Source organism: Eleutherodactylus coqui, chromosome 2 (assembly GCF_035609145.1).
Source record: "Eleutherodactylus coqui strain aEleCoq1 chromosome 2, aEleCoq1.hap1, whole genome shotgun sequence".
Lineage (NCBI taxonomy): Eukaryota > Metazoa > Chordata > Amphibia > Anura > Eleutherodactylidae > Eleutherodactylus > Eleutherodactylus coqui.
In genome coordinates, this window is record NC_089838.1 from 8605141 (window position 1) to 8617575 (window position 12435).

Consider the following 12435-nt stretch of genomic DNA (forward strand, 5'->3'; position numbering starts at 1 on the left):
GCTCCAGTCTCCTCCCCACCACAGGGGGTGCAGTGAGCCCACAGCGAGGAGGAGAGGGGGACATGGCACCTTTGTTTTCAGGATTGGTGTAGGTAAAGGCCCATTTAGACACAACGATATTCGCTCACAAGCCATCTCTTGAGTGATAATTGTTGGGTGTAAATGTGCCCATCTTTCAGTTTTCTGCCGAATGATGGTTTTCAGTTCTGCTTGAAAACCATTGTTCAGCATTACAGCTGATAAGCAGGACCGCACACTGTGCCCTGCCCACTGGAGAGCTGATTACAGCTGATTACATTGTCTCAGCTGTTCTCAGCTGTCAGCCCCACCTGCAGATCAAGGGGAATGTAATCAGGGAACAGCAGGTGGTCGGTTCTCTGACTACAGCTCCCAGTGGCTCACAAGCTACTAATTGGTACTAATAGGCATTGATACCAAGTAGTAGTTTATGCAAAATGATCACTCAAAGGCCATCTTTTGAGCGATCATCTTTCCAGTGTAAATGCACCCCCACCAATCAGACGTTTATCACCTACCCTATGGATAGATGATAAAGCTTTATTATGGTCCAACCCATTTAAGGTTCAGTGCTCCATTTCACCACCACATACCATTAGGAGCTTCACAAATGTTATTAAATTGCCCCATCACATTAGATCAAAGTTGTCGGAAGACGCAGCTTTTTATGATTGGCCAACAATCTATTGTGTATATATTAATGGTCAGCCAATGGTCAACATATCCAATCCTCCAGCGAGATCTGGGGTGGACTTATTCCCCAACATGCCTGCTTGGCCAATCCAATGTGGAAACACGTGAGGCGGGGAAGGGGGGAGCTGTAAGCCAAATGATGTGCATCCTGCAACTTTGTTATCTTGTTGGCTGAGCCGCCCGTTTACTATTCCTGCTCATTATGAGGGGAGGATTTTTTGGGACTTGCTTTCAGTTATTCCACTCAGGAGCAGTACAGTCAGACTCTCCCAAGCCTGAAATGGCTGATAACGGGGAACAAACGTAGAGGAAACAGATATCCGCTTTCTAAAGCATGCCCAAACCTAGCCTGCATGAAATGCTCCACTTCCTGCGTGTTAGGCCGTATTCACACAGGCGAATGCGATATTGGCCAGAGAAACCTGGATCGCGAGAAAAACTCACCACATCGCTGTCCATGTGAGTCTCCACGTGTTTTTCACGTGACACCGCACATCGCGTGGCGTACAAGTGCAATGCAACATTTTGGCCTCCCATAGGGAATATTTGCGATATCGCCCCAAAACAGCAGCAAAAGCACATTCTGTATCTTCACCATTGATGCAAGAGAAAAATAGCAGAAGTAATTCCGGTCATGGCAAAAAACGTCTTCTATTTCCAGACACGTTTTGTGCGTCTCGCAATACACAAGACTCTAGCGATACAATCAGCCGTGTGAATGCAGCCTGCGGGCGGCTACATGCGACGAGGAGCCCAACGATTTCAGTGGGTGAATTCTCACCAGCCTTTTTTGCGCGGGCTCCATATTTGTGCACCAAACGTCCCCATAGAAGTCTACGGGAGGAGCGCAAATGCACACTCGATACACAATTGCGCAATACGAGAATTCGTTCACTAGTTGCTTTGTTTCAAATCACCGAAAAATAGTCGCTGGCTGATTAATTCTCATCAGATGCAAACAGGTAACCATCAACGACTAACAACAACTCTGTATTAAAATGTGTGCTTTTTCGGCGTGCGCCCGCCTCCGGACAGTGATTGGCTCCCGCCTTTTTTTAAATATTTTGCCTTCCATGTTCCCAAAAACACATAAATACGACTGACACACAAGTAACAGCCGTTCGTACGCTTCTCTTTAAAGGGGCTGCAACAGAATTTCAAGTTATCCCCTATCCACAAGACACTTGCTGATCGTGGGGGTCTCGACGGTTCTTGAGAATTCGGGTCCCGCTTTCCTGTCACTTCTCCCCATTCATTTGAATGGAGCCGATGGAAATATCCGAGCGGACGCCGCTTATACGACCTGCACTTCACTCGGTCTCCTCCTCAATGTGGGGGTACAGTAACTCCGATGAGAGGAGGACAGGAGAAACTGGACCCCCGTTCTTGTGATCGGTGAGGGTCTCAGCTGTGAGACCCCCACCGATCAGCAAATTATCCCCTATCCTGTGGATAACTTGAAATTCTGGTAAACCCCTTTAAGCCCTCCATAAGATTGCACTGCTTTCCCCGAGACCCTCCGATCATGTCATGTGCCTGGAGGGGCTCCCGGGTATTGTTACGTATGAGGTTGGTCGCACTTCACTTTGAGCAGCGCCCCTCCCTCCCCCCTCTCTCTGTAGATCAGCACCTCATGTTTTTAGTGGGGGGGGGGGGGGGGGGGGAGTTGATTCAGCAGGCAATTATCTAATGCATATGGGCACCTTTATCCAGCGAGTCTAGAACATTGTGTTCCCAGTACAAGAGAGGAGGAGGAGGAGGAAGAGGGGCGGCAGTTTTTTAGAAAAGTGACGAGACTGGGCAGATGAATCCCCAGTCAGGAGTCTCGCGCCGCCGTCACCGCCAAACCCTTCTACCAGAACGTAGTAATAACCAAATCTGTTCACCGCCGAGGAGACCGTGTCAGTACAGAATGAAACCTTAAAAATTCCACCTTAAATCCACCTTAAGTAAAAAAAAAATAATAATAATTAGTAAATTCTTCCGCTCTATAAGACGCACTTTTTCCCCTCCAAAGTGGGGGGGAGGAGTTTCTGCATCCTATAGAGTGAATGCGCCGAAATTCGTAGCAATCGCCATTTGCTTGCCCATTCACGAGTTTAACGCGCAACCTCAATTTAGTTAGCGCGATCACGCGATAAACTTGTGGGCACATGAACAAATGTGCGATCAGTTAGCAGTTGTCTCTCCTCCCCACTGCAGCCAATACGTACCGCTGATTGGTGGTGAGCGCTGGCGGGAACTGCTGCTGCTCCCTACCTCCACCAATCGGCTTCTTCCCTTCCTCTGGTCGTACACAAGCACTGCTGCATCACGGAGCTCCGGTATTCCAGACCTCTGCTGCTCCTTCTGCTCCGTCGCCCGGCACTATCTCCGGCGCTGTCCCTGGGGGAGTTCAAAATATTTTTTCCCCATTTTCTCCCTCTAAAACGTAGGTGCGTCCTATCGGCCGGCGCTCCTCTAGAGCGAAAAATACGTCTTTCAGTCGTTCGAAAAAATGCTATTAATTTTCCTTTCTACTTCTGATAAAGTTGGGTGACAAAGGTGAGCGGTATTACAGGGTCGCCACCCAACAAAATGTGCGCAAAACGCAGAGAATAGAACCCGCTGATCGCGTTTTGCATGGAAAAACGTAGGACCTGCACCATCTTTCTGTGTTCTGCGCAGCAAAGGCCCCCATAGAAGTCTATGAGAGGTGCGCAATTCCTCAACGGGATGCGTGAAACAGTGTGCAAAAATACAAAACATTGTGGACCTCATCAGACTAGAAGCACTTTTAATCCACGGACAGGGAGCGGCGCCCGCGTGTGAACAAAAAGTACAGTACTACGAGCAGACGCACAGGAAAATGTACCTCGTCCAACCTCGTCCATGCGCAAATACTTTTAGCGCATACGCTGTGTGAAGAAGCCCTAAGGCCGGCTTCACATGGGTGTGCGTGTATTTGCGTACGCCAGAGCGCCTCGTTTTTGCGGAATGAACAATGTTTTTTTTGTGCGTGAATCGGTGTACTTACCTACTTTTTCTGCCGCAGCACGTGTACATTTGCGCGCGGCAAACAGACACACAAATTAAAATGCCCCCCCCCCCCCCATTGACTTCTATAGGGACCTTTGGTGCGCAAATGCACAGAAAAACAGAGCAAAATATGACAACCTGAGGGAACCCGTGGAAATCAATGGGCTCTATTCCCTGCGAATTGTGCGCACAAATGTGCCTGCATAAAGCCGCACAGCATATTACGCGAATACTCACCGACCGACAGACGAACGTATTTGCGCATGGACAAGGTTTTAAGATGGCCTGAATACGTGATACGCGCGTGCCAGCACATAGTGATGTCATTTTGGCATTTGCAATGCCAGTTCCCACGCAAGCGATACTCCCTCTCCGTGGCCGGCTGTTGTGGTGTGTCCCCTGCATTGCCCGCCGGTCGCCCCCCCCTCCGCACGCAGTAGGATAGGGTAAGGCCTATCTTTTCTCGCACGCAGGATTTACGCGCAAGAACGATGCTCATGAGAACCAACCCATTGAAATCAATGGCTTTGCTTCGTCACGTTCTACGGGCGTGAGTATCACGTGCGCAAAAACCTGCGCAAACACATTCGTCTGTTTGAGCCACCAGGGCTTATTTCCGATTTTCTTGCGCTTTTTTTTTCTGCACGTTTGAGCGTAAGAAGAGACCATTACTTATCAGCGCGAATACACCGTGAATACGTATGCACCATGCCTATTTGCAGCGTATTTGCGCAGTCCAATTCACCTCCATATCCTATGTGGCTTCACATGGGTGTATGCGCAAAAACACGCGCGACCGTTCATATCAGCGCTGGACACACCCACCCCGTGATTAAAAGGCTGTCACAGGGCGAGAAAATCGCATGAGATTTGTGCCAGGCGCATGACTATGAATGGGGCGACACAAATGAGCGACTTTCTTCCCTCATCATGGCACGGGAAAAAATCGCGACATATCCTGTCTTTGGGCATTTCCCTGGAACGCCTGGCATCGCATCGCCCATTGTCTTCAATGGGGCGGGCAAAGTATCGCACGGCATACGAGATGCACGCGAGCGTTGAAAGCAACAGGATTTACTCCTCGATCCTCCGTTGCGTCTAGAAGTTGTGGCGGAGAATCGCTACTTCCCTGAAGCAACACAAAAATACGTTGCATGTTGGCGAGCGCGATGTCAGGCCACGTTTCAGAGCCCGCTATCGCACTCGCCCGTGTGAAATCAGCCTAAGGCTGTCCTCCGTGAATAAGGGTCGTTGTGTTCAGAGGGGCCCTCCTCACGTTCACTATTTTGCATGTGCCAATAATGCCGCATGTGCGCCCCTGATTGATAACACTGTGGACTAATTAGGCTGCACAGCCTTCTAAATCCCGGCGTGGGTGCGTACGGCTCCGAAGTGAACGGTCCCCGGCAGCGCAGAATGTACACAATAGCGCGACCTTCATAGCGCAAAAAGTGGTGCTATCTTGAGCGTTTCCGCGCTTTCGCTCATCTAAGGCTGGTTTCGGGTACAATCTCGTGCGAGTTTCGTGCGTTGTGAGATGCACAAGACTCGTGCGAATACGAACTCCATGCACATGAGCGACGCTGCGAGGAAAGAAGTCGTGACGTCCTATTTTTTCCCTTCCTGGGAACGCATCTTTCATTCATTTGAATGGGACCTTGCATGGGTTCCATGCATGCGAATGCGAAATCAATGGAAAACACTTCTGACAAGAGGATCGGAATTTCCCAGAAGAGCATCCGTGGGTAAAACGCATGCTAATGAGCCCAATATTGGGCCAAGTTACTCAGCCCGATACCGCGCTCACCCGTGTGCAGTTAGCCTAATAGAAAGTTGGGCCAGTCAGAGTCAGGGAAAGCTAGGTGACAACCTATGGGCGGTTCAATGATGGCCATGCTGGCTGCAGCCGGCATAGTGTCGCCAAAAATCACATTGGGCTAATTGTTCAACTCCCTTCACCCTAAAGGGTGCACACGCCTGCCCTCCGAGTGCGGGGTTTGTATGGCCCTGTGGTCAACCCTGCTCTATGTACTATAGGTATAAGATATTTTTGACGGCTGACACCCACCCGCAACAGCTATGATCAGCGCTCACGACGATTACAGCTGTTAGCCCTTTAGATGCCTCTTAGAGATGAGCGAACACCCAAATGCTCGGGTCCGCGTTATTCGAGTCAAGCTTTTCGTAAAATTCGAGAGCTCTACTCGAGTAACGAACCCCATTGACTACAATGGGAGACTCGAGCATTTTTGTATGTGGGACGCCGGGTGCCGAGCTTTTTTTTTTTCCTAGGTTCGTCTCTCTCTCCCCTCCTCTCCTCTCCTCTCTCCAATGACACGCGGCAGGGAGGGGCCAAAACAGGCACATCATAGCCGGGAGGAGCCAAAAACTGGGGCGGGGTTGAACACAGCTTGATGCTCGTTCGAGTAACGAGCACCATCGAGTACGATAATACTCGAACGAGCATCAAGCTTGTCAGAGTATGTTCGCTCAACTCTAATGCCTCTGTCAATTCTGACAGGGACATTTCAATGCCCTGATCGGAGTTTGGGGGTCCTGAACGATCCGTTCCAGCAATGAGATCTCAAGGCGCCATTCGGTTTGATTGTGGTGCCAGCCCAGGGCCTTTGAAAGGCCACAGAGCTACCATGTATTTCTGCTTAGTAGGACAGGCCGGAAGCATGTCTTAATAGAATGCCTGCAGTAATACCATAAACAGCAATACTGGAGTGTTGCAGTATTTAGTATAAGCGATCAAACAATTGAAGTTCAAATCACCTAGGGGGACTAAAAATCTAGTCAATTAAGTGAATTTTTAAAAATTATTCTTTAAAATAAAGGATACTAAAAGTTTTTTAAAAACTCGCGTCCCGTATTTACAATAAAAAAATCAAAACAAAATTTAAAAAACCCCAAACATATTTGGTCCCACTGCATCCATAAATGTCTGATCTATTGAAATAACGTATAATGTATCCGGCATGCTGAACGTCGTCATCCAAATAAATTCGCCACGCCAGAGCTGCGCTTCTTTTGCTCCCCCTATCCCCAAGAAAAAAATGTAATAAAAAGCGATCAAAAAGGTAATATGTACAGCAAAATGGAATGAATAGAATGCGCGGGTCACCTCGCAAAAAACAAGCCCTCAAACAACCAACGCAAAGATAAAAAAATATGGAGGTCAAAAGATGGCCGCTTTTTTTAAAGATATTTTATTTTTTGAAAATAGTCCATCAAAACCAAACAATACATTTCCGGATCGTCGTGATCGTACTGATCATATAACAAAAAAAAATCGTGTCATTTTTGCCGCTGTCTACTCGCCATAGACGCAAGACCCTTGCAAAGACGGCAAAATTGTATTTTTTTTTCTCCATTTCCCTCCACTTCGAAATTTTAAAAAGTTTTTCAGCATATTATATGGTACATTAAATAGCACCATTGAAACACACAACTCGTCCCGCAAACAACGCGCCCACACACGGCGACGCCAACGCAAAAATAAAAGAGGTAGGGTTTTTTGAAAGTGCGGAAATTTTAAAAAAAGGGCCGCGGGGTTAAAGTCGTGTATCGTCAGCTTCCTAATACTGATGGAGCAGACTGTAGTGTAATACCGCTGTCACCATGGGGATGAAGCCAACTGTATTGTTGCTTGTCTCCATCATCACAGATAAAGCAGACTTTAGTGTAGCGTCACTTTTGAAGCGGGCATTATTTTAGCAAGCGGCTTACCCATCCTGTTTTGTAGCATTGTCTTTTTCGCCATAGAGTTGTAGCAGCATCAGCTTTACTGCACAGTTGAAGCAAAGAGTATTACAACATGGGCTTTACTGTACAGATAAGGCAGTGAGGCCAGTGTATCATTAATATCAACCTCGTAGATAAAACTGTATTATAGCATATCTTCCTCATTACACATGAAGTAGAATTTAGAGTAGCATCAGCTCGGTGATGCAGGTGAAGCAGAGCGGGTTTTGGCATCAGTTTACAGTCGTGTAGCATTGTTTATATCACCATAGAGTTTTACTGCACAGTTGAAGCAAAGTGTATTGTAACATGAGCTTTACCGTACAGATAAGGCAGAATACGGTGCATTTTCAAAAAAAAAAAAAAAATCCTGTGAGGCTTGTGTATCATTAGTTCCCTGATATCGGAGATGAAATATTTGTAATTTAGTCAATTTTCATCTTTACCAATAAAGAAGACTTTAGTGTATCATCAGTGGCGCGATGAAGGATCATCAGCTTCACCGTACAGATGAAACAGACTTTATTGTAGCAGGTGTATTGCAGCACGGGCTTTACCGCACAACTGAATCTAAGTGTATTATAGCATAGTCTTTACCATACAGATGAAGCAGACTTCAGTGTAAAATCTGTCCTGCTTTTGCCTACAAACTGAGTTGAGAGTAAACCCTGTCAACAGTATAATGGATCTTGGACGCTAAGACATGGCATAAGGTTCACATACATGTAAGTTAGCTAAAGTATAGGTGCTACAATAAGGTCAGCTCCATCTGTACACAGCTCAAGCCATGTGTCGATGATCTATGTAGTGCAGATATACAGATTGTATTTTTTTTTTAAAATCAAAAATTTGCAAAAAACAACCCAAAAACATACAACCAACCAATAGACTTTGGCCTACATGTCATACTAGATTACAGGATATTACAGAATTTGGGCAAGTATGTAGCGTGATGATGCAATATGCATACGAAACACAGTGTCTCAATGTATCTTACCTTTGGCAATGATATCTTCTATGTCTTGATCAAACCCTAGCCGGTGGCATTTCCTCCAGAGGCCCATGTTGGTTGAATTGTACTGTCTATTGCACTCATCGGCAGCGCTCATTGCAAAAAGCTGCCTCCTATTTCTAGTAAGAAGTAACTTGCCCTCCCAGCGGTCTAGCTTTGACCTGCTAGCCCTTAGTGGAAGGTTGTTGTTGGAATTATAAATGAATCCAGGGTCAATTCTTCTATTCGTGAAACTTTTGCACCTCTCCCGGTGCCGCCTGGCGTCTGTTTCGTACCAGTGATCAGAGCAGATAGCCACAGCCAGCATGCCCAGGGCACACAAAGCTAAAGACAGTCCAGCGTAGAGCAGTAATCTTCCAGCAGCCATCCTCAATCTCACAGAGCCATCAACATTTTCTCAATGGAGAGCTGTCTCTTTCTTTTTTTCTATGATTGCCTTAGGCCAAAATACGAGCCCAAAAGGCTGCTTTAGATCCGGACCCTAAGAAATACACTTATATTTTGGAGTTCACATGCACAATATCCAATCCAAGCATAGCAAAGACCAGTTCTGGTGGCTTTGAGGAGCAGGTCAGTCATTAGTTTTGACCCAACTCATTGGGAACCCTCCAAAATGATAGAACAGCTCTTGATGTTAACCGTATGACCTCCAAATTTTAGGTACCTTGCTGTTGGGTGTATGTTGGGTGTTGAACCATGGTTGGCCCTACCACCAGTCTTCTGATGGAGGTTGTCTGTAAACAGTCTAGGGAGAAGGAACTAGAGGAACCCAGGCAACATGCCCAAGCGAATCCACAGCCTTAGAGCTTTTGTGTTCTCTGCATCCTCTTTGCAAAAATATTAGCGGAGGCAACAGACCCTTACCCCCCGGCATTGAGTCAAACTCAACACAGCGTTGGTTTCTTCTTGATTGCCCTTAGCAAAGAAATGCAGCCTCCCTTGTTGTGTCTCTGGTAGCAAGATCCCTGTGGGCAAGCAGACTGATCCTTTGTTTCACAACACGTACATCATCATCATCCTCATCATCATCATCATCGTACCTTCAGCCTCCATCCTGTTTCTCCATTCACTGACTTGGGGTGTCTGTTCTCTGTCAGCAGCCTATAATCAACGTCTGAGAGATTTCTTCTTCTTCACTCGGGGCTTGACAATCACTCGTCTTCCTGTGTCTCATCCTCTGAGCTGCTTCTCTTGGTCTCCTCTGAAATGGAAGGTGAGAGGGGGAGGAGAGAAGAGGGAAAGCAAAGGAGACATTTCAGCACCATGGACAGCAAAGCACAAATCTCTCCAACAGAAATAGCTGTATCACTATAGCCGCAGCCCAGCATGGAAAGGGTGCCTGCACATTACACAAGCCTTATTTAAATAGGGTTTTAGGATTTCAGCCCATCTCACGCTGCCAAATAATCCAAGATTTTGGTCTTATCCCTTCGTCTCAGCGACAATACAGCCAAGATCAGATCAGGCAGCGGAGGGAAGATAGGGCTTAGCATTTGCTGCCGGATTGTTCTGCTCTGTTGTCAACCCAAAGAACCAAATGGATACAATCTAGCAAAGAAAAAAAAAAACATCAATAGATAAAATGTGAAAAAAAAATTGCAAAAAATTCCAAAAATTGCATCCATGAGAGAAGGAGGAGGGGGAGGGGAACAGGCACCTATGTAATATAATCCCTTCTAGATACAGAAAAACAACACATTTTAATAAGACATGAAGGATAAGCCCAATAGTCCAATAAGAAGCGACCGCCGTGAAATTAGCATTCTAAAAAAATATATATATATATCGAGTAAGAACAGAGAAGAAGACAGTTGTTCGGAGGTTTCACCTGGGAATCTGTGCCTTGTGCATACAGTCAGCCCGCAGCCTTGGTTGGAAACCAGAGACAGAATACAGAAAGGCTTCAGCCAAGAACAGATGACGTCACTCATGCAACGTGAGGCTAATGTCTTATACAGTTCCTTAAAGCTGAACGGACCCCTTTTTTATTTTTTCCCCTCTCAGCTGGAATATGAAATATGTTACTCATTTTACTGCATGAGGGAAAGATACTTGCTTTGGGTGGAAATAGTGCAAATTAGTGATGGAACAGTCAGAGCTGTATTAGTGGGAAACTGTCAGCATGACTGATAGATAAGATGGAAGATAAATGTTAGAAAATAAAGACATTCAATACTTTTCTTGAATAAATTGCAGAATGTTACTAGAGAGTGAAAACCCCTGTATATCTATCTATCTATTTATTTATCTATCTATATCACATATCTATCTATCTATTTATTTATTTATTTATCTATCTATCTCATATCTATCTATCTATCTACCTCATATCTATCTACCTCCTATCTATCTCTCTATCTATCTATCTCATATCTATCTATCTATCTATCTCATATCTATCTATCTATCTATCTATCTCCTATCTATCTATCTATCTCATATCTATCTATCTATCTATATATCTATCTCCTATCTATCTATCTCCTATCTATCTATCTATCTATCTATCTATCTATCTATTTATTTATTTATCTATCTATCTATCTCATACCTATCTATCTATCTATCTATCTATCGCATATCTATCTATCTATATATCTACCTCATATCTATCTACCTCATATCTATCTATCTATCCATCTATCTATCCATCTATCTATCTCATATCTATCTATCTATCTAATATCTATCTATCTATCTATCTATCTCATATCTATCTATCTATCTCATATCTTTCTATCTCTTATCTATCTCATATCTATCTATTTATCTATCTCCTATCTATCTATCTATCTATATCATATCCATCTTATATCTATCTACCTACTTCATATCTACCTATCTATCTACCTATCTATCCCATATCTACCTACATATCTATCTACCTATCTATCTACCTATCTATCTATCTCATATCTATCTATCTCACATCTATCTCATATCTATCTCATATCTCTCCTATCTATCTATCTATCTATCTATCTATCTATCTATCTATCTACCTATCTATCTGTCTCATATCTATCTATTTATCTATCTCATATCTATCAATCTATCTATCTCATATCTATCTATCTCCTATCTATCTATCTCATATCTATCTATCTCATATATATCTATCTATCTCATATCTATCTATCTCACATCTATCTCATATCTATCTCATATCTCTCCTATCTATCTATCTATCTATCTATCTATCTACCTATCTATCTGTCTCATATCTATCTATTTATCTATCTCATATCTATCAATCTATCTATCTCATATCTATCTATCTATCTATCTATCTGTCTCATATCTATCTATATGTCTCATATCTATCTATCTATCTATCTATCTTTCTATCTGTCTCATATCTATCTGTCTCATATCTATCTATATGTCTCATATCTATCTATCTATCTTTCTATCTGTCTCATATCTATATGTCTCATATCTATCTATCTGTCTCATATCTATCTATCTGTCTCATATCTATCTATCTCATATCTATCTATCTATCTCATATCTATTTATCTATCTATCTGTGTCATATATCTATCTATTTATCTATCTCATATCTATCCATCTATCTCATATCTATCTATCAATCTACCTATCTCATATTTATCTATCTGTCTGTCTGTCTCATATCTATCTATCTATCTATCTATCTATCTATCTATCTCATATCTATCTATCTCATATCTATCTATCTGTCTCATATCTATCTATCTATCTCATATCTATCTATCTATCTATTTATCTATCTATCTCATATCTATCTATCTATCTCATATCTATCTATTTATCTATCTATCTATCAATCTACCTATCTCATATCTATCTATCTGTCTGTCTGTCTCATATCTATCTGTCTATCTATCTCATATCTATCTATCATATTTATCTATCTATCTATCTCATTTCTATCCATCTCATATCCATCTATCTATCTATCTATC

General features: G+C 43.7%; 1 protein-coding gene across 8 annotated transcripts in view; it reads right to left on the reverse strand.

Moving 5' to 3' along the window:
- Positions 1–12435, reverse strand: part of TMEM178B (transmembrane protein 178B) — a 331523-nt gene that overhangs the window by 291267 nt on the left and 27821 nt on the right. For all 8 annotated transcript variants that reach the window (XM_066590290.1, XM_066590289.1, XM_066590287.1 and 5 more), the window contains one exon: positions 8474–9689. In XM_066590290.1, the coding sequence (XP_066446387.1) occupies positions 8474–8855 (382 nt within the window). In that variant the 5' untranslated portion in view covers positions 8856–9689. The remainder of the gene's footprint in view (positions 1–8473; positions 9690–12435) is intronic.